General features: G+C 41.9%; 1 protein-coding gene across 1 annotated transcript; it reads left to right on the forward strand.

The window, feature by feature from the left end:
* The first annotated feature begins 184 nt into the window (after positions 1 to 184).
* Positions 185 to 22426, forward strand: LOC118964432 (transport and Golgi organization protein 1 homolog). The gene is made up of 25 exons (XM_090232378.1): positions 185 to 665; positions 1493 to 1626; positions 3236 to 3322; positions 3456 to 5613; positions 8556 to 8858; positions 8949 to 9082; positions 10818 to 10943; positions 11068 to 11089; positions 11214 to 11302; positions 11408 to 11485; positions 11615 to 11725; positions 12175 to 12246; positions 12365 to 12469; positions 12587 to 12709; positions 12884 to 12965; positions 14906 to 14958; positions 15082 to 15172; positions 15250 to 15388; positions 15572 to 15764; positions 15954 to 16021; positions 17442 to 17530; positions 20251 to 20310; positions 20413 to 20459; positions 21599 to 21947; positions 22091 to 22426. The coding sequence occupies exons 1-25, from the start codon at positions 545 to 547 to the stop codon at positions 22354 to 22356; spliced, it is 5100 nt and encodes a 1699-aa protein (XP_090088504.1). The 5' UTR covers positions 185 to 544; the 3' UTR covers positions 22357 to 22426.
* The last annotated feature ends 866 nt before the right edge of the window (positions 22427 to 23292 follow it).

Genomic DNA, 23292 nt, shown 5'->3' on the forward strand with positions numbered 1-23292 from the left:
GTGGGAGTGGCTACTATTTTGATAACGGGTGAAACAAAAACAACTGGATCGCCAACCCGTAGCTTCGTCCAGCAACTAGGCATTTGTATTAACATTTATTTGATCAATTCTGACTTTTACAGGTTAATATAAATGTAGTTTATAGCCCACCCTGAAAATGTGAGTCACATCCTCTCTGTTTTTCAGGCACTGGGTACCAAAACAATCAACATGTGCTTTTGATGTATCATAATAAATCTGCGGTAGTCAGATCGTCAAATCAAATGGGATTTTGCGTTCACTTGTCAGTAAACTTGTGGACGGTTTAGTTCTATCCAACAAATACGTGATAAACCCGAATCAGAACTTGTATTGTGACGCAATAAGAAGCTTTTATTCTGCGTTCTGGTTTCATGTCCTTGCTCTTATTTTTGACATTATCTGCCCAGATTTTGATATTTGCCTCTACGATCAACATCCTACGAATTGTTCCAGCCTTGGATTTTCCGACGTGTAGGCTTCATCTGCTCATGCTCCAGCAGAACCAGCCAGCCCAATTACCAACATGGCTGTAAATGTTTCTTACGTATACATTTTTATTTTATGTATTCATAATTTCATATCCAAAGCCGCAGTCGAAGGGAGATTCTCCGACTTCAAAAGCTGTGCAGACGAGGAATGCAGTAGTAAGTACTTGGCGCTGAACTCAAGCGAACTTTCAGGATGCTTCCATCTTTCCATAGCTAGCTAGCTTGACCGGTGTTGTCATTTCAAAGGGAAGTTGTAAATACCAATACATAATAACCTAATGTAACGGATGTGAAACGGCTAGCTTAGTTAGCGTGGGCGCTAAATAGCGTTTCAATCAGTGACGCCACTTGCTCTGAAACATTGAAGTAGTAGTTCCGGCGTTTGTGGAGCGATGGGTAACGATGCGAGGGTGACTGTTGATGTGTGCAGAGGGTCCCTGGTTCGCGCCCGGGTATGGTGCGAGGGGACGGTTTAAACTTATATTTACATTGATGCTGTTGACCCGGATTACTAGTTGACTAACTAGCTACATGACAACTTGCCAGTTGATCTGGCGACTGCCACTAGCTAGCTACACACAATAAGAGATGTGCTTGATTGTAATCAACCTCTATAGTTACTTACTAAATGGACCATAAATATATCAAAATTCTGTTGGCTTAGGAAGCAAATTGCAAGATGGTAATAGGCCTGGTTAGCTATAAAGCTAGCTATTGCACCCCTCTGCTTGCAAGTTCTTCTCTTTTTACATCTACCTTATCAAGACAAAAACAATATTCTATTTACCCTTAATGCTTGGCTTTCCTTTTGAATACTATGGCTCTGTAAAAAGAGAAGCAGATAAAACAAGGCTTACTTTAGTGATTTGTATTCTATTCACGCTCTGATTGTGCATGGGGCACAAAGGGTGGACGCTGAGGTAATGGGCTGAAATCTTTGGTAGGGGTGAAACAACTGATCTTTGAATCATTCCTCTCCACAGTGCTCTTGTGCCGGGGGAAAGCTTTTAGCGATTTCACCGGACCAGACTGTCGGTTTCTGCCATTTAAAAAAGGAGAGACTATATATGTCTACTATAAACTCTCAAGCCAAAGGACAAATATATGGGCAGGGAGTGTAAGTATGAGTTAATATTTAATTACAGCACCTGTCAAACGTTTGGACACATCTACTCATTCAATGGTTTTACTTTATTTGTATTATTTTCTACATTGTAGCATAATAGTGAAGACATCAACACTTTGGAAAACACATGGAATCATGTAGCAACCAAAAAAGTGTTAAACAAATCAAAATATATTTTAGATTCTTCAAAGAATCCAATGTCTTGATGACTGCTTTGCACACACTTGGCATTCTGTCAACCAGCTTCATGAGGTAGTCACCTGGAATGCATTTCAATTAACAGGTGTGCCTTATTAAAATTTTATTTGTGGAATTTATTTCCTTTTTAATGCGTTTGAGCCAGTTGTGTTGTGACAAGGTTCGGGTGGTATACAGAAGATTTGGTAAAATACCAAGTCCATATTATGGCAAGAACAGTGCAGTCGCAAAAACCATCAAGTCCTATAATGAAACTGGCTCTTATGAGGACTGCCACAAGAAAGGAAGACCCAGTGCTACCTCTGCTGCAGAGGATAAGTTCATTAGAGTTAACTGCACCTCATATTGAAGCACAAGTAAATGCTTCACAGAGTTCAAGTAACAGACATAGCCCAACATCAACTGATCAGAGGAGACTGTGTGAATCGGGCCTTCATTGTTGAATTGCTGCAAAGAAACCACTACTGAAGGACCCTAATAATAATAATAAGAGACTTGCTTGGACCTAGACACATGAGCAATGGACATTTAGACTGGTGGAAATCTGTCCTTTGGTCTGATGAGTACAAATTTGAGAGTTCTGATTCCAACTGCCGTGTCTTTGTGAGATGCAGAGTAGGTGAACAAATTATCTCGACTTGTGTGGTTCCCACTGTGAAGCATGGAAGAGGTGTGGGGGTGCTATGCTGGTGACACTGTCTGTGATTTATTTATAATTCAAGGCTCACTTAACTGGCATGGCTACCACAGCATTCTGCAGTGATACGCCAACCCATGTGGTTTGTGCTTAGTGGGACTATTATTTGTTTCTCAGCAGGACAATGACCCAACACATCTCCAGGCTGTTTTGGGCTTTTTGTGTGTTTTTTTTTTTTTTGAGTGATGGAGTGCTGCATCAGATGACCTGGCCTCCACAATCTCCCGACCTCAACCCAATTTGAGATGGTTTGGGATGAATTGGACCGCAGAGTGAAGGAAAAGCAGCCAACAAGAGCTCAACATATGTGGGAACTCCTTCAAGACTGTTGGAAAAGCATTCCTGGTTCAACAACACCACAAGCATTTTGCGACACCTGCAATAACATCTGCTAAACAAGTGTATGTGACCAATAAAATTTGATTTGATTTGGGCTACTTTGAAGAATATCAAATATATTTAGATATTTTTTTGTACACTTTTTGGGGGTTACTACATGATTCCATATGTGTTATTTCATAGTTTTGATGTCTTCACTATTATTCTACAATGTAGAATATAAAGAAAAACTATTGAATGAATAGGTGTGTCCAAACTTTTTTACTGGTACTTTGTGATAACATTGCAGTCTAGAAGGAATGTTGAAGCTTTTTCTGTTTTGTTAACATGTTTCATTCTCTGTTTTGTTTCCATTTCTTACAATAGGTTGGTAACCGCTTTGGTTACTTCAATAAGGACCAACTCGTAATCAATCACATATACACTGAAAAAGAATTGGAGATTCCTGCTGAGGTAAGTCAATAAATAGATGTAGGCCTAGTTCACTACTGCCAATGCATCATCGCTTAAAACATTATCTGGAATGACTGAACTTCTTTCTGAAATAGGTAGTATGACTCAAACAATGTTTTCTTTTTCTTTTCAGGAAACCGACTTTGTTTGCTTTGACACTGGACACGATAAGTTTGACAGTTATGACATTGATTTACTGTTAGGTTCCTCTTTATTGTTAACAGACAAGGAGGAATCTGTGCAAGTAACCACAGAGACTTTTTACCTTAACAAAAGTGCTGAGAGCACCACGGTGGAAGTGGATGAGCCTCCACCTGAAGTGACATTGTTAGAAAATGATGAGATTGATAGGGATGTTCCTGAGGACATTGATAAGGTTGTAGAGGTTCTAGATAATGATGATCTGAGACATTTTGAGGCTTTAGAGTCCTCTCTGCCTCACCCTGAAACTCTTGACACAAAGGGAGTGGAATATAACACTGTACTTGAGACCACAGCTGAGAGGATCAAAGATTACCTTCAGAAAGATCAGCAGAGGACAGAGGACTCTGTGCCGTACAGTGTTGTTGAACCAGAGGAAGGTGAGATCAAAGAAACCCCCTCAGAACCTCTATCCAAAGATGATCCTGAGTTAGAAAATGCACCTGATGGTTTTTCAGAAGGCAGACCTATTCCGGAGTTAAAAACCACACTTGGAATAACTTTTGATGCTGTCACTTCCAATGATGAGGACACTTGGAAGGTGACTCCATATGATAAGGAAAGTGACAAGACTGAATATCAGCAGGATGAGGAAAGTGATTATCATCTCAGGGAAACTCCATTGCTGGCTTTTTCTGAAGAAAGTTCTAATTTGGAACACGAGAACATTCTGGAATCTGATCATACAGATGAGGAAGACAGTCTATCAGAGGTACCTCATACACAGAAACAGGACTCCAAGGACAATAACCTGTGGTCTGCATTTGGTGATACAGTTTTTAACGTTGTCAGTGGTGGGGAAAGAATAGCTCATGTTGCCAGTTCAGAGAAAAATGAGGAGGATGACGAAGGTGAGATTACACCAGAGCAGCCTCCCAAAATTGAAGAACCCAAGGAGTCATTTGGCTGTTCTACTTCCTCTGAGCTAATCTTTGAGCAACCTGCGGACTCTAATTTCAGTGAGGATGCTGTCAAAGTACCCGATGAGGATTCTCAGATGTTGCAGTTTGAGGATGAATCTGAAGAAGCTGACATTGAACCTTCAACACCTCCTGCTTATGAGGCAGGACACACTGAGGCTTTAGCAGAGAATCTTACAGTAGATGACAGCCCAGTCCCTAAACAGCTCTCACAGACAGACATGCTCTCATACTTTGATAGTAAAAATAACGAATTAGAGCTGAAACAAGCTGTTGAAGAACTCCCCAAAAAAAAAGAGGAGTCAATAGATTTCTCACAAGTAGAGAATACATTTAAACAGGGTGGTACAGAGCTTTTTAGACTATTGCGAGAACCATACCAGAAGATCCCGGATCCAAGTAAAAACACAATGGTGAAAGAGAGCCATCTTGAACTCCCCATAGAGGAGGATGATTCAATACACCTAGTGGGGGAAGAGATTGAGGAAGAGTTGCTAGAGGATGAAAATGCGGTATTGTCTTCATCCAAAACTGAGCACACTGATGAAAATGACACAGAAAGTCTATCTGAATTTGGGTCAGAGCAACCCAATAATTATACACAAACCGATGTTGTATCCAGTGATGTGTTGGATGTGGTCCAACACGACGAGGCTATTGACATAGAACCTGAGGTGCATGAGACTGAAAATGATGCTGAAAGCCACACACCCTCACTTAAAGATAAAGTTCTGGATCCCCTTCCAAACAAGGAGACGGAAAACAGTGACAATGTGTTGAGGCTGACACTATTGCGAGACCACTTCAAGGAGGAGGATATGGAGCGCCTCCAAAAGATTCTAGGTCTTCAGAATCTCTTTAGGGTGGAGTTCCTGTTTTCTGACCTGGAGCTGAAGGCTGCCTGGCTGTCCCAGACAAACACCAGTAAGGACATTGAAAAGGTGCTGGAAGCCATTTTGGAAGCCTCTGAAACCCCAATCCTGGATGAGATTGAGAGGATGCTGGATGCCCAGGAGAACGCTGACCTGCAGCAGGAGGCTGGTGAGTTTGTTGAGGAAGCTTCCATCTTGGACGACTTCCAGGAATTGGTGTTCACCCTGAGTCAGAAGTACTCAACGGCCAGAAACAGTGCTCCCATGGCAGTGGGCAGTCAACTACACCCTGACACAGGTAATATATATATATTTTTCAGTTTATGTTCATGTCAGAGTATAGGAGGATTAAAACCTTTTGTTAAATAAATATTTGGAAAGTCTCATTACATTGCTAATGACGTGATAATAATGCCTGGAGATTTGGTTTGCAGAATAAGCTGTATTTAAGAAATGCCCAAGAAGTACAACAAAGTAAATAGTAATCTGTTGACAGAACAAATACACTTCCTGACAATGCCAGTTAGATTGTAATGCACATATGTCAGAGTCAAGGCCCGCGGGCCACATCCGGCCCGCAAGAAGGTTTTTTACGGCCCCTGGGATGATCTTGATTTATTATTAGAACCGGCCCGCAGCAAGCCGGCAGCCCGCAGATCTTTTACACGTACCAATACTACATTTCCCACAATGCAAAGGTGACGCACCGAGCAGTAGGCTGCTTCATTTCAATATTTATTGGCACAGCAGTCGTCAGCATCACAGTAAAATTAACTTTCAGATACCCATCAAAAATGGCAAAACGGAAGGTGGATACTGAGAACCGGGGGTTTCAAACAAGGTGGGAGTCGGAGTATATGTTCACGAAGGTAGCTGGAAAACCTGTGTGTCTTCTGTGTGGAGAAAGTGTGGCGGTACTGAAAGAGTATAATCTGAGACGACATTATGAAACGAAACACGCGGACAAAAACAAGAATATGGACATGGAACAAAGGCTACAAAAGGCAGAGGAATTAAAACGAGGCCTCAAATCTCGACAGGCTCTGTTCAAAAAAGCCAAATCACAAGGCCAGGCTGCTGTCAAGGCCAGTTTTATTTTGGCAGAAGAGATCGCTAAATCAGCCCGGCCATTTACGGAGGGGGATTTCATCAAAAACTGCATGATTAAAGTTTGTGACGAAGTTTGCCCAGAAAAAAGGCAACTCTTTTTAAATGTGAGTCTGAGCAGAAACACCATTGCCGAGAGAGTAGACCAGTTGTCCATCAATCTAAAAGAGCAGCTTGTGAAAAAGGGAAAAGATTTTATTGCATATTCCTTGGCTGTGGATGAGAGCACCGACATTTCTGACATTGCCCAGTTGTCAATTTTCATCCGCGGAGTGGACTCCAGCCTAAGCGTGACAGAGGAGTTTTTGGCTTTACGTCCTATGCATGGCACAACTACGGGGCATGATTTGTATGAAGAGGTGTCAAGATGTGTAAATGAGATGGAGCTGCCTTGGGAAAAACTCGTGGGTTTGACAACCGACGGAGCACCTGCGATGTGTGGACACAGGAGCGGACTGGTGGCGAAGATACGGGAAAAGATGCAAGAGGAAAACGCGACAGGTGAGCTGACAGCTTATCATTGTATCATACACCAGGAAGCGTTGTGCGGTAAAGCCTTGAAAATGGAGCATGTAATGAGCATCATCACGCGCACAGTTAACTTTATCAGAGCCAAAGGTTTGAATCACCGCCAGTTCAAGGCATTTCTGACGGAGTTAGAAACGGAGCATGGTGATTTGCCTTATCACACAGAGGTGCGATGGCTAAGCCAGGGAAAGGTGCTTCAAAGATGTTTCGAGCTTCGTGAGGAGATTTGTCTATTCTTGGACAGCAAAGGGAAAGACACAACACAACTCCGAGACGAAATGTTTCTGTGTGAAATGGCTTTTCTGTGTGACATTACGAGTCATCTGAATGCAATAAACTTGCAGCTGCAGGGTCGGGATCGTGTCATCTCTGATATGTACAGTACAGTGAAGGCATTTAAAACCAAACTGACTCTGTGGGAGACGCAGATGCGGAAAGAAAATTTGAGCCACTTTCCCAGCTGCCAGACCATGAAAGAGAAGCTCTCTACCAGTGCGTTCCCGAGCACACAGTTGGCTGATAAAATAGGTATGCTTACCACTGACTTTCGACGCCGATTTGCTGACTTTGAAGCACAAAAAAGCAGGTTGGAACTGCTCGGTAACCCATTTGCTGTTGACGTGGAAAGCTCACCACCAAACCTCCAAATGGAGTTGATTGACCTCCAATGCAATGATGCACTGAGGGAAAAATATGCGGCAGTGGGTGCTGCGGAGTTTGCCCGTTTCCTCCCCGGCACAATGCCCCAGCTGCGCATCCAGGCTGCTCAAACGTTGTCTATGTTTGGCAGCACATACCTGTGTGAACAACTGTTTTCTTTGATGAACCTGAACAAAACATCACACAGAAGTCGACTTACTGCTGAACACCTCCACTCAATTCTGAGGATTTCTTCAGCTCAGAGCCTTACCCCGAACATTGATGAACTTGTGGAAAAGATGGGACACCACCAAGTATCACCCTCAACCTCAAAGAAGTGAACATTACTGTGCAATCACATATTTAGAGTTTTTACTCAGTTCAAGTTTAAAAGTTAAAATTTAATATTTGTTTTCACTGCATGTTACTTCTCCTTAAACAAAGTGTTGTTTTTGATTAATAGATTTTTGCACTTTATTTTTTTGTATTTCAATCCAATTATATTTTAAAAATATTTCAGTTGAGTGGATGATAGAAAATTGCTATTATTGTTTTTTCTTTGAAGTAAATTTAGCCCACTTTTGCTAAAATAGAAAATATAGTCTACTGATGGTGCCTTGAATACCGGTTTCTTTCATTTAATGTTCATGTTATGGGGATATTTATATAAAGGAAATTTGTCTTTTGTGTCTGTTGAAAATTAAAGATTACTGACAGAGCCATAAGAAAATATTGCTTTATTTATCTGATCATATTGTAATATATTTGTTAGGTTTTCAGTAGGTTCAATTAGGTTCACTAGACTATATGCGTCATTTAAAAATTTTTCAATGAACATTCGAACAGTCCGGCCCTCGTCTTGTAGCTGATTTTTTTATTTGGCCCTCCGTCCATTTGACTTTGACACCCCTGTTGTAATGCATGAACATTTACTCACTGTTTGCACCTCTCTGAATGTTTCAAAAGATGTGGATATGTCTGATGATGCGGAGGAAGAGAAGACATTCCCGCAGTCTGTGGAGGACATAGACAAGGACAACCTCACTGTGACAGAGATGGGTGAAGAGACTAAGGCACCTGAGAAGCCTGCCCATGATGGTCACAAGATACCAGATATGGGCATTGAGGAGGATAGTGGGTACTTGAACAGAAACAAAGACAATCAGGCAAGCTCTAAAACTCCAGAAGAAATCCAGAGGGGCCCTCAAACTATTTTGGAAAATACCTTGGACATGGGACTTAGCGTAGACATGGATCACCCTCCCTCAGGTAGGTGTTCATTATATTTCCCTACTTTTGAAATTGTGGTGAGATGTAAACTGTATGCATTAACCTAATTTGCTTGTGCTGTATTTCCAGGCTCTCTGGAGTCACCTCCTGTCACTGATTTCCATGAAGATGAGCAGAGTGGTTCATCATTCGTATCAGTGCTAATTTTATCTGGTCGTCTCATCACCCTGTTTTATGAGTATCTTGGAATACATGGTGTTATGGTAAGTTACTTCATGTATTTCTCTCTTGTGAATGGGCTTTCCTTTCCATTGTAATTGACTAATTGCCTGCATGTAGTGCTTAGGACTCAAGTATTCATACTTATTTTATTATTGCTGGGACAATGCATGTATTATTTTTATTTGGGGGGGCATTTGCCATGCTGACAGCGTTACCCAACCCTTCCCCTTTTTTTCAACTGGTAGTTGAGTACAGCACCGTTTCCGTTAAATTAAACGTTCCAGAACGTAAAAACGTACTGAATGCAGCCCAGGTTCAGTGATCCTTTCCCATTTTTTTGTAGACGTGTTCTAGTGAAGTGTAGGCTGAAGTTAAGTGTCCACAGCCGGTGTTTTGCTTATTGAGTGGGATATAAATGATCCCGCCGCTCGTTTTACCAGGCTTTGCGTAGAGTAATCGCGTTCAGAACTCTAAAAGGAGGCTAGTAGACATGTTGTTGGCGAAGCAGAGCCAGCATTGGCAAGCTAACCTTCAAGCTTAGGTTATAGTAGCTAGAAAGATAGGTACAAATTGTCCTCTCCTGGGTAAATAGAACCACGATGAAGGATCCTCTCCAGTAGTCGACAACGTTGATCAGTTGGTGAAATTAGGATTTTCGGGTTAACGCAAACATTGCAAGTCACAAGCCAAACTAACTTGATAGCCAGCTCAACTGTCAAAGTAACGTACGGTAGCGATGGATTCGGAAGAAACAACCCCATTACCCACTTTGCCCCTGATGACAGAATTTGATCATCTGTCTTGTACTGTCTTGTACTTCAATATGCAAGTAGTTGGCTACAATGTAGCTAGCTGGCAAGTCAAGTCTTAGGCCGCCATATGGCTGGCTGGCTAGCTACATTTGAAACTGAATCTTGTTGGCAACTTCATTGTCTTGGGGAATGATTTTGTCCAACAATACCTAATGCATTTCCCAAATAGTTGCAGCCTAGAATGGGTCACTTGATTGCTCTTAGTTTCGATTTTTTTCGAAGTGGAAGTTGCCTGTCCTCTTCCTCATAAAAAAAATGGCTCACTTTCCAGACTAGCAGTATCTGTTCTTCCTGTATCTGGGTCTCAGATCGAGAGGTGCCTTGAAGTTGTTGAATTTTGCTTTGACAGCTTCCCCTTACATAACTATCACCTGAGGTTACATGCCATTCAAATCTACACATGGCTCATGTCTAGTAATATGTTATGTAATCATCTGTTTTGTTTATTGGCCATTTTACAGGGTGAAAGGCTACATGATGCAATCTTTTGCACTCTAAATCCACATAGGCCTAAGGCTTGTTAGTTAGATCCACTCTGTGGTGATTCATTTAGCTATTCCCCGAATTTCACTGAGAGACTGCGATGGAAGTTCTGTATTGTGCAAAGGTCACCATGGATGGACAGTGTTAGGACCCCAGGCCAATCCAATCCCAATTGATTACATAAGGTCAAAGCAAATCTTCTCTCTTGATTTTGATCAACAACTAGGTTATAGTCTATGTCTATTTCTAAACCCACCTTGATTTGATCTGAAGATATGCCTCTTTACATTGACCTAGAGGGTGCTCAGTGGGATATCCATTAGCCATGCTTTTAAACAGAACATTGGAATGCCTGATGGTTTAGTTCAATGTTTTTAACATCACTTATTTTCTTCTGTCATCTCAGGCCAACTATTACCCAACTTATTTGCTAAGCCTGACATGTGCTGTCGTAATACTGATTGGACCTGTCTCTCCCCAGATGGTCACCAGCCTGCCAGAGCACTGGAAGTCAGGTCCAGACTTCTACAGCGTGTTCTGTGAACCCGTGCTGGTCACTGCAGGTGCCGGGGTCATCGGCTTCCTCTTCTGGAGGAGCATTCTATCTGTAAGTCGTTGTTGCACAGTTACCGCTTTCATAATTTCTGATTGCTTTATGTTATTCTATGATGTATTGTATGCTACCATTGAGGAGGCTGTTTGCTGCCACTTTTTTGTTTTCCTCCTCACAGGTCAAAAGCAAGTCATATCTAAGTAAGTTCTTCTCTCTGGCTATTTAGGGTGCCTAGTGAATCCTCATTCATATTGCTTACAGGCTGTTGTCCTTGTCACGTGTAAACCATGTCTGATTTCATATTCTCGTCATGTATTTTATTAGCTACTGAAAAAGAGCTGGTGGACAGGATGAAAATGCTTGAACAAGAGAAGAAGGAGATACTCCAAAAGGTCGCTGAACTGCAGCAACGGGTAAGTTGCAGAGACTTTTCACTGACTAAGATCCAGAATTTTGAGTTCAATGTGAATTAAGGGACATAATGTTTTGACAGTATATTTCTACTGGGTTCCCCTTAGGGCGAAGAACTTAAAGAAAATCAAAAGCTGTCTGAAAAATCTGCCACTTTATCTCTGGAGAAGATCCAGGATTTGGAGGTGTCTCTGAGAAATATTATCTTGATCACATGTCATTGTCATGCTGACAATTATTTTATTTTTTATTATAATTGTTTTCTTCTCCATAGTGTTTAAATTGACTACGCATTTTCTTTTTCTATCCAATAGAATATTGTGCAAGAGATGGAGAGACAAAATGAGCGCCTGGATGAGGAAAATCACTTACTCGCCATATCCTTTGACAAAGAGCGGGCCAACACTGCGAAACATGAAGATATGGTGAGTAGTATTGAGCGATTTGGCTGTAATTAAAATGTTTCAGAACAACCAATTCTCTGACGTCGGTTCAATTATTTGAATCCCATTAAGTTAGTTTATTGTGTGAGCTCAATGTGCCGTTTCTGTAGAGAGAAATCAAATGAAGCACAAACTTTGGGACGTTGTAGTTTTCAACAGGCAAATAAATATTCAACATAGTTTAGTGCAGAAAATGTGGTAATTGACTAAAATGACCACAATCCATTACAGCTACCTGGACTTGTGCGGGCAGTCACAGAGAGAAAGTGACAGCCTGCAAACGAAAGAGACACCCTAGAGAGCAGTTGCTTTCGTGATGCAGATAGCATAGGCAGCTACTATTAGCCAGCTACTATCCTAAATAGGATGGCTCGTTGATGAGCACAGAGAAAGATGGTTGTCATTATGCTTATCATTATCTTTGCCCATAGATGTCCGAAATGGACAAAACCATTGAGAAGTTGAAGCGCAGCAAGAAGAAGACCCAGGACGCACTCTCCAAGGTATATATGTCATATACGTGAACATGCCCAATGAAAATATGTCAAATATATTAACATTGCAACAATCAAATGTAAAGTGTTTATTTCCTTTTAATTATCCTTATCATTGAATCTGTAGTCTACCATTCTGATGGATGAAGTCAAGCTCCGTGAAGATGCCCGGAATGTCCAGCACCAGGTTCTGGAGAAGGATATTGCCACCCTGAAGGAGGAGAACCTCTCGGTGAGTACCAATATGGAACAACGATTCACAATTTAAGCCTCAAGACATTGTGTAGGACTCATTGGCCATGCAGGGCCTGCATAGCACCGTCCTTATGACCTAATTTCCTTGTTACAGCTGCACCATGCTGCCAAGTTGTGGGAGGAGAAGCACAGGGAGACAAGAGAGCAGATCAAAGTCTACCACAAGTCTCAGAAAGACCTGGAGGATTCCCTCGTTCAAAAGGACCACAACGTTGAGGTTTGTTTTTTACACGTTACGATATTGTTACACACATCAATTCCTGTTCACACCTTCTCAAATGCACCTTGATGACAAAGAAACATGTCACCTTTATTATGTTCCAAAAAAATACTTCTTGACTGATTCCAGGGGAAAAGTGTCTCAATTGGTGCTTCTCAACCTCTCTGGCAGGTTCTGTCTGACCTGCTAGGAGACCTGGAGGCCTGCGATGACCTGAAAGGTGGAGTTGTGGCTAACGGGGAAGCCTTTAACGGTAAGTCACCTGACACTGTGTCCTAATCAGAGGAGGCTGGTGGGAGGAGCTATAGGAGGACGGGCTCCGTGTAATGGCTGGAATGGAATGAAAAACATGGAAACAGTGTGCTTGACTCCGTTCCGTTTACGCCATTATAGTGAGACGGTCCTCCTATAGCTCCTCCCACCAGCCTTCTCTGATTAGGATACTGTCATGTGATTTGGTCTTATGTAGCAAAATTTTAAATCGTTTTTTACATTGGATTAAGGTAGAGACTTGGAGCAACAAAATGGTATTTCATACACTACAGTTGAGGAACAATGGGAAAGTAATTCTGCTTTGAAAGTTAATAAGCTTGTAACTCATACTGGAGAGCTCTTCTTTGTCTATACCCATTCAGCATTGTTCACACCCTCTTTAACCTTAGCCCCACCCATCTCTTTAAGGATTCACATGTGAGGTTGTGTACTAAACAACCAAAGATTTCAAGACTAAAGGCTGGTTTACACTACGTCTATCGACATGTCTGTAGACAGTTGTCGCGGTGACATGAACATTCTATTATGAAGAGAAAATCGAATCACAAAAACGACAGGCCGCATGACATCAGCAGCCAGGTGGTCCAAAATAGCATAATTGGTGTATTTTAACACCAATAAACCCAACCATTTAAAAATGGAATTTTGTATATGTCAATCTAGCAAACCAAGAACATTTCTAAACATTGGTTTGGTTTGTTTCTAGCTTGTTAGTTGGCTAGCCAGTTCAAATAATGACCATATCATAAACCTGACAAAGTCTTAACTTTAGCTAATTAGTATTCATTATTACAGGAAAATAAACTCACAACAAAATCATTATATACAAATTAAGAAAATAGCTTACGGATATTAGTGTGACAAAGTAAAAGCAGGGTATTCTACTGGATAATTTTAGTACTTGGACAGTGTCTCGTTGGCCTAACGTTATATCCTAATTTGGACTTTTATGCAGGTCATGTTCTTCACATATTACCGTCTCTGGTGATCACACACATATCAAATAAAATCTGGTTACTTGCATAGTGGAGACTTTTGTTTAGCTAGCTAAACAATTAACCATAATCCAAACTCATAACGTTACTACCTTGCATGAATCCCCTGGTAGCTAAAACTAACCAACTAGTTCAATGTTAACCTAGCTAGCTAACATTAGGCTATAACTAGAAATGCAAATGTGTCTGCGATATGAATAATATTATTACACAGATCAATCACTTAACATTAGCTGGCGATCCAGCCAGCTAACGTTAGCTAGCTAACAATATGCTTTATTTTGCAATGAGAAAACGACTTTCTGACAATTAGAAACTTATATCTGAAAATAGTTTCCCTTAATTTGAAGATGTATAAAACACCTGTCTCCAGAATACAACAGCCTTCAATGTGTTCTATTTTCGACTGCCTCTGCATATTTGCAATCAAACCACAGAATTTTCTCCATCTACTTAGCTATCATACTCTGCTTCCACCGGACAGTCCACTGATTTCAAAACTTGGTCCTCCTAAAAGTGGAGAGCATCTTTTCAAAAAAGCTGCGTTAGAAAGGATTACTTACACATACTGAGAAGCTCATGTTATAGACCAAAGCGTGCTACATGGCAGACCAATCCGAACTCGTTTCATGGTGCGTCCAGCTCATCCATTATCTCAGCCAATCAAGACTAGAGGGAAGGTTCCTTCCTTTTTCTGTGGCTAAACTAACTCGGCTCGTAGTTTACCATTTGTACTCGTATTTACGGATGGTATACAAGTTTGTTATTAAGGCACATGGAAGTTCACATACCAGAAGGCATTTTGCAAAAAAGAAAACGCATTTTGATAGTTATACATTCAAATGCCTCTCCTGTGAATTATTGACACGGTACATACGCCTACTTTCCTGAAACGTGTCACTGTGTTTACTATTATTTGTTTCAGACAAGCAGACCATCATCCAAAACCGCATTAAGCAAATGATGGTCGTCTCTCGGGTAAGACTGAGTTCTTTCTTGAACAGACCCAGATTTCTGTGTACCTGAAGGCAGGTAAAACTTGTGCTCAGAACCAAGAAGTGTGTCAACTCTTGCACTAACTGTTGGCAGAACTTTCCACAGGTCCAGACCACTCTGTCTGTTGTGGAGGAAGAGCGCGATCGCTTCATGACCAAGCTGCTGAACGAAGAGAAGTCCAGGAAAGAGCTGGAAGGTATGTCCCAGCAACTAGAATTTGATATGCATCACTACCTTTTCTCTCTCAACACTGTCAACTTGTTTTCGCCACAGAGCAATTTCAGAAGCTGGAGCATGACATCTTGTTGGTGAAAAGTGACAAGAACCACCTGGAGAACCAGTACAAGACCCTGCAGCAGAAGAATGACATCATGACCGAGATGTACCAGCAGAAGGAGAACGCTTTGCAGCAGTAAGTAGAATCAGAAGTGGTGCAGTTCATGCATTAATACTATAGTAGGGTTAGTTCTCCATGGTTCCACAGCATAAAAATAAAAAAAATCATTGTCTTTTACTGTATTCTTTTACTGTGAGGTTTGAGGTTTTCAAATTGACTTAAAGTAGAGTTTGATTTAATTTGTGTGTCGCCTTACAGGAAGCTGACCAAGGAGGAGTTTGAGCGCCCCAACAAGGAAGACCGGCTGACGAAGGTGGACAGCAAGGCCCTAGAGGAGGAGGTCAAGGTGTGTAGGCAGCGCGTTAAAGAGATCCAGGATAAGCTGAAACGGACCGAGAAGTCCTACAAAGCCCAGATCATTGAGCAGGAGCAGAAATCTCACGAGAACTGGGTTTGTACAATACAACTTTTTTTTTGTCCATTTGTTAAAGAAACAACATGTCTCATTTCTCAACCCCCATCGATGGCACATACATTAGGATCAGGACATTTTTTTTTAAAGTATTCTGTTTGGCCAGTCATTTGTAAGGTGAATTTAGTCCAAAACAGGAGATTTTAAATGTCTATTCCTTCTCTCTAGGCGATTGCACGCGCCGCAGAGCGAGCTATGTTCAACGAGAAGAAGGAAAACATTCACCTTCATAACTTGTGAGTGCAACACTAATACAACAGACTCAATTGGGCTATACCAATGCAGGGCTCAAGGCTTATTTAGTTGATGGCACCAGCACATGATTTGGTTGCATACATTTTTCGCCACTGCACGGATATAATGACCTGACCTGTGTCCCATAATGTACCTGCATTCCATACAGAACCAGGCTAATAATGACTAGCCATCTTTACATTAGCATGCCCTTGAGTTCTAACATTGATTTGGATAGATTTACTCAGGGTGCAATGTGACTTTTTTGTCAGTGGAAGTTTATAAATCCATTGAGATGCATGCTTTCTCTCTCTATTCAGCTAGTAATAGGCTACATTTGGTTATTAATTCATGATATATTAAAAAGCTGTATGATATAATTTTGCAATGTAAGACATTGCTCTGTTTGTTAGAATTGCGGAAATGTATTTTCTAAAGTAAGCCTGTAAAATATTATTTTACATTTAAAAATAGTATGTTGTCCCTTAATCAAGACAGACTGCTTTTTGAAGGAGAGTTCAATATGTCTACAGTAGGCTAGCCAAGACGAGTGCTAGTTGTCTTTGTAGCTTTCTTTTTTGTTCACTATCAACAGTAGCCAGTAGAATATTTTTTTTCTCCAGTGACAAGCGAACTGAGATGGTATTCTAGGATTCAAAAAGTAAGATATTTCTTCTAACACATCCAGGGAATGCATGATTGGTATTTTGATGTGAAAGCTGTCCAATTAGGATCCAATATGTCTGCCTACACAGCTTGACCTAGGCTATATTATTCACCACCTGAGGAAGTGGAAACTCAACACACTTATCTAGATTGCTAACTCTAAATATGTTAATATTACTAGGTAGCTAATTTATTAGCAAATGTAATGTCTTACAAAAGATTTCCAGCACTAGGCCCGTCCAGGCTACTGGATGTAGCCCTATTCACTGCAAATGGTGCACTCCACCTGCTCATCAAAACCATGTACTACATAGCCTACTCCGGTTGTTAAGTGGTGCCATGAGCTCCATATTGAGAGCTGAGAAATGTCATTGTATACTTACAGAAAGCTGTGACTCTCCTCTCTGTAACTAGAACAACAGTAGCTGCTTTGCAAACGGCCTTTTTCCGAATTGCATTTTAAGCAGCGGTCATATGGTTGTGCTAATTAGAATGCGCACCTCACCTATTGCTCACCCAAAATGGAGACAGGCAAATCCTTTCATTTGGTTAATTTTTGGTCAATATCACATTTACTTTTTGAATGAGTCATAATAGTAAAGTAAAAAGAGAAGCATTGTGAACCAAAGGTTGCACTGCCAAGTCGAAGGGCCACAAATGCAAGTGTTTTGGTCACAGTTTTGCAAGCTGTATTAGTCTAGATTTGGAGGTACAGTATTGAGAATCTAAATGCCTGGTCTCTTTTTTTCACCCTAGACTGACTTCCATGTCCAGCAAGCTGAATGAGCTCCGTAGGCCTCTGTTCAAGCCCACCCTTGGGATGGCTCCCATGCCTCTCCGACGAGGTAAGAACCAATCCTCAGTTCACGTTATTTAGTGCTGGCGACTGGCACGTCTGCATTCAGTAAGGCAAAATTGTCAGAACATATCTTGCAGATAGAAATGAAATGAATAGGGCTGATATGACACTATTCTTGAGGACAGAGAATCATATTTCTATCTGAACGTTCTGTAACGTTCCTGGACATTTCTATTGTCTTGTCGGTTGGATATCAGCTGTGACTGCGTTTCAAATTAGATCTTGGACTTTTTGACTGTCTGATACCCCATCTGCTGTTTGACTTCCACCCTCTGAAATGCATGTTTTCCTGAGGTTTTGATTTGTATTCCTTGCAGCTGGTCCAATGTGGAGAGACTGACAGTGTTTTGTTAAATGGTTTTGCTAAACAGGTGATTAGTATGGTCCCTCATCTGTGAGTGGAGGTGCCCCTTCCCCCTCCTCTCATGATAGAAGTTCACAGGTGCCCCCCCTGTGGGGTGAAGGAACGAGCCCTATCGGGAGTCTCCTGAACCCCCGGCCCGGACAGCCTTGGCCCTGCTGATTGGCTGAGCAGTACCATCCCTCAGCCAATCAAACCCCCCTTGTTCACCCTTGTATGCCCTGACTCCCCGCTTTCTTTTTCACCTTTCCTTTTCCCTGTCTTTAGCTCCGCTGTGGTGTTTCAATAATTCACTTATTTTTCTTCCTACTGCTCTCATCCTGCTCCTTACTGGTACCCACCTCTGACCTTTTCCTCTTCCTAATGTTTGTCTTCTGATTACGTCCTCTCTGATTTTCAAAGACATTCTTTCCTGTCTCTTTCACTGCCATCTTTTCTCCCTCTACTACCATCTGTCTCACCTGTGTTTGCGTGTCCAGACGACCCAGAATGCTCCTATGCCCCCGTTTGCTTTCACAATTTGGAATAACCACTCTTGCATGCCTCTTGCTCTTTCAGTATTATGGTGGAGTTTTTGTTGTGTTCAGCTGTTGTGTGTGGAACTCGTTAGGTTACAAAAGCTTCAGCCTTTGCTTTCCCTTGTGGGATTACTGCATTCCATACATTATGTTTAAAATATACACTACCGTTCAAAAGTTTGGGGTCACTTAGAGTTGTCCTTGTTTTTGAAAGAAAAGCATTTATTTTTGTCCATTTAAAATAACATCAAATTGACCAGAAATACAGTGTCTACATTAATGTTGTAAATGACTATTGTAGCTGGAAAGTTTATTTTTTATTTTTTATGGAATATCTACATAGGCGTACAGAGGCCCATTATCAGCAACCATCACTCCTGTGTTCCAATGGCACGTTGTGTTAGCTAATCCAAGTGTATAATTTTAAAAGGCTAATTGATCTTTAGAAAACCCCTTTGCAAGTATGTTAGCACAGCTGAAAACTGTTGTTCTGATTAAGGAAGCAATAAAATTGGCCTCCTTTTAGACTAGTTGAGTATCTGGAGCATCAGCATCTGTGGGTTCGATTACAGGCTCAAAATGGCCAGAAACGAAGCACTTACGAAGCACGAACGCAGCACTCCATCACTCTCCTTGGTCAAATAGCCCTTACACAGCCTGGATGTGTGTTGGGTCATTGTCCTGTTGAAAAACAAATGATAGTCCCACTAAGCGCAAACCAGATGGGATGCCGTACCACTGCTGTGGTAGCCATGCTGGTTAAGTGTCCCTTGAATTCTAAATAAATCGGTGACCGTGTCACCAGCAAAGCACTATCACACCACACCACCTCCATGCTCCACGGTGGGAACCACACATATGGAGATCATCCGTTCACCTACTCTGCGTCTCAAAAAGACACGAAGGTTGGAACCAAAAACTCTCACATTTGTACTCTTCAGACCAAAGGACAGATTTCTGTCAGTCTCATCTCCATTGCTCTTGTTCATTGGCCCAAGCAAGTCTCTTCTTATTGGTGTCCTTTTAGTGGTTTCTTTGCAGCAATTCGACCATGAAGGCCTGCTTCACGTGGTCTCCTCTGAACAGTTGATGTTGAGATGTGTCTGTTACTTGAACTCTGAAGCATTTATTTGGGCTGGTAACTCTAATGAACTTATCCTCTGCAGCAGAGGTAACTCTTGGTCTTTCCTGTGGCATTTCTCATGAGAGCCAGTTTCATCATAGAGCTTGATGGTTTTTGCGACTGCACTTAAAGAAACTTTAAAAGTTCTTGAAATTTTCCAGATTGACTGATCTTCATGTCTTAAAGTAATGGACTGTTTCTTTTTGCTTATTTGAGCTGTTCTTGCCATAATATGGACTTAGCCCTATTTGGTAAAATACCATCTTTATAACACCCCTACCTTGTCACAACACAACTGATTGGCTCAAATGCATTAAGAAGGAAAGAAATTACACAAATGAACTTTTAACAAGGCACACCTGTTAATTGAAATGCAGTCCAGGTGACTACCTCATGAAGCTGGTTGAGAGAATGCTAAAAGTGTGCAAAGCTGTCATCAAGGCAAAGGGTGGCTTCTTTGAAGAATCTCAAATATTCTGGTACTGGTACTTCTAGTTCTGGAAGAATAATATCCTACCATGACATGACCAAACATTTTCCTCGGACTGCAAATAGACCAGACTTTGCTATAAATAGATGGTAGCATGAACCAGTAACGTGGTCTTGAGTCAGGTGCCTAATGACAACCAGGAGAGCCAAGGTTAGCATTCTAGAAGATTTGACGTTTTACGTTGATGTATCACCGTGTATTTATTGTCCAACAGGACCACGACCTTGCGGCCGTTACCCTCCTGACCACAAACACCCAGTGGCTTCTAGACCTGGTAGGGATTGTATTTTTTGTCAATGAGGGTTGATGTGGTATTATCCCTAATTGAGCCCTTATCCTAAATCTCTAATCATTCTGCCCTTTTTATCCTCCACAGACACCATGGCCCCAAGTACATCCTCACCAAGCGATCTGGGCAGCTCGGTAAGTGTCTCAAATTGACTGAAAATGTCCACAGGTTATTTACTTCCTTATTACGTAACAATGTCAGGAGGGAAAAAGTGACATGGAACTAGAGAAGGAAAGTTTCAACGAAACACCGTGAGTCCTTACGGTCTTATGGGCATCTCTCCCCCCTGTTCCTCCATCATGTGGGTGTGTTTGCACTAAACAGACCGCTCCACTAGAGTCACAGGCTGAGGCCCAGGCCTCCACAGAGAACCCAGAGGCAGTGAGTATTATGTTGGAGGCAGCAGTGGCAGGGATGTGGATGTGTGTGTGAGCATGCTTACCCCAGCCGTGGATCAGTGGCTGGAGTGGCAGTCAGCTGGGTAGTGGCTTCACAGGGTTGTCAGACTTAACATTGCTGGCTGGAGTCTGACATGCGTGGTTGCTTGTTTTAAGGAGCTTACAGACGGGCTGCGGTAAACTGAACATTTCTGCCTACTGTGTGTAGATGCCAGCGGTCTCGGTTGTTGTCAGCTCGACGGTTGTGATTTTAAAACATTGGTTGGTTGGCGAGATGGACTCTGCTCAATGGTCAACCATGCATATTTTGAAGCCTTGAGCGTAGAGCCAACGCCGCAGCTCACTGGAGTGAGTACCACGAACGGCGACAATTGCAAAACTGCTTGGCTTTTGCCGCCCTAGTCCCATTGAAGTCTGAAGACCTTTGCCGCTCCCCGTGGCCCGTCTGTAAGCTCCTTTTTATTTTTTCCCTATATTACAACACCCACCCTCCCTCTGACCCCCACTGAATGAATTGGTGACACTGTTCTACAAAGCCATAACTTCAGCACAACTACATGATGGATATCTCAAATGTGTTATCATTTAAAGCTGTGTGTGTTTTGAGGTTAATGCTTTGTGGAAACGGTCCTGATTCTGAATCGGTGTGTAGCACTTGGTTGTGTGATTCTTGTGGGACTGTGTAACTTGACTTATTATTGTGGGATATTGTTGTCTTTCTCACCAGTGCATAATTGTTTGTTTTGTTCTAACCTAACGAAACTGTTTGAATCAGATGAAAGGGACTCTCATTGTTGGTGCCAGCAGCAGGGCTACAAGTACAATGGACCTATTGCTATTCTTTGTTTTAATATTTTTTGTTGTTGTTCCTCTAGAACACTCGACCTCAGGGTCCTGGCTCCCTGCTGGTCTCTCCCATCAGGCCCCCCCCCGACTCAAGACCCGGCCCCCTCAGACCAGTCATCAGCCATCCCTCCGGACTCTGCTACCGTCCCATTCCCGGACGCCACCACATCCCTCCTCCCCCACCCTTCATGCCTCCCGTGTACCGACCAGACAACGGACACTCAGGCATGATGCCTCCTGGACCCCCACCGCCTAACGGACACCCGTTGATACCACCCGGACATCGGCGTCCAACTCCTGGTGCTTACAGTCCCCCTTCCCCACACAACCGGTACCTTCCTCCACCTTCTCACTATGAACCGGTGCCTCCCCCATTCGGTAGGTGGTGAATTCTGGCCCCCAGCTTTTATCTCAAGTTGAGTCTTTGTTATTCGCATCGCTAACCACAACTGAAATACTATTGTTATGTTGGTACTACAGTGTTATATTTAATTTGTTTGTTCATTTTTCCTTCTACCTAGGTGTTTCCGGCAGCACTCCTATGGCCCGACCCATGGGACCCCCACATACCTACGTGCACTATGGACCACTTGATCACTCCATCCTGCCCCCTGGGGTGGCCCCATACCCTCATGTCGGCCCCAGAGACTTCCCTGTGCAGCCACAGGTCCCACATGGCCATGACTCTTCAGTGGGCCCCCAGCCCGGCGCTGGCCCCCAGGGCCAGGGGCAAGACTATAGGTCCCAGCAGGCAACAGCTGCCCCCCAGGACTCAGACAGAAAATAAATATATGATATACTTGCAAACAACAGAAGTATCTAAAAAGTTAGTTCCTATTAAAGCATCAGAAAATCAATGTCTTATGTTTCTTGTCTGAAATGTAATAGACTTGAAGAGGAGTAGTACTGAGGCTTGTTACTCTGCAAGAGGTCCTATTGTGCAATAACATTTCTATTGTGTGACTGAGCTTTTTCTAAAAGGTTATTATGTTGATTTTTGTATTCATTTCACAATGTTATCATGGTTTCCTGTGGAAATTATTATTAAAAAGAAATGGACCCCAAGCTTTTGGGTTGCTTGATCAATCATTTCAGAAGTACCATATTATCTGAGCTCTTCCCTAAACTCTCTTCAGAATGAACTGAAAGGGAAGGTTGAAAGTCAGATGTAATTTACTGTTCTTAGGATATTTTATTAATAAAACTGGTAAAAGATACTGCAGTTTTCTATTGTTCATATGACGCATATGACAACTTTTGCGATCCATTTTAGTTTGAAAGGAAATGTCTGACAGTGCATTTTGTTTTGTATGGGTAGCTGCATTACATGTGAAAGGCCAGTAAATCACCCACTAACTGAACACCTGTCATATTACATTTGTTTCACATTTGTTTCTTTTTGTTATGTTACATCAGGAATGCATCACATTTTTTCTATTTATTATCAATAAAAAGAAAATAAGCAATTATTTTTTTGCACGTGACTAAAGACTATTTGCATTAAATGTATATCATTGCATGCTTTGGTTAGAAATGTTTTACTCTCTGTAGGTCCCAGAACTTTTCTTTGTACCCACTGACTATTTACCTCTACCAAAACACTTGACTGATTATTGGCATATCTGGAATGTTATGATGTACACTGTTATCGAGGCTGTCAAATTATTGTGTAGCTGGGCACTGCTCTGCCTGTCACCATACTGTACACAAAGTGGTTCTGAGT

The sequence above is a fragment of the Oncorhynchus mykiss genome, chromosome 4, assembly GCF_057628025.1.
Source record: "Oncorhynchus mykiss isolate SJ-2025 chromosome 4, ASM5762802v1, whole genome shotgun sequence".
Lineage (NCBI taxonomy): Eukaryota > Metazoa > Chordata > Actinopteri > Salmoniformes > Salmonidae > Oncorhynchus > Oncorhynchus mykiss.

Bases quoted from the DNA above. Each gene is read 5' to 3' on its own strand.
- LOC118964432 (XM_090232378.1), top strand. From the start codon at position 545: ATGGCTGTAAATGTTTCTTACGTATACATTTTTATTTTATGTATTCAT. The intron at 5,614-8,555 runs GTAATATATATA...ATGTTTCAAAAG, and splicing joins TCAACTACACCCTGACACAG to ATGTGGATATGTCTGATGAT. The intron at 16,022-17,441 runs GTGAGTGCAACA...TTTTCACCCTAG, and splicing joins AACATTCACCTTCATAACTT to ACTGACTTCCATGTCCAGCA.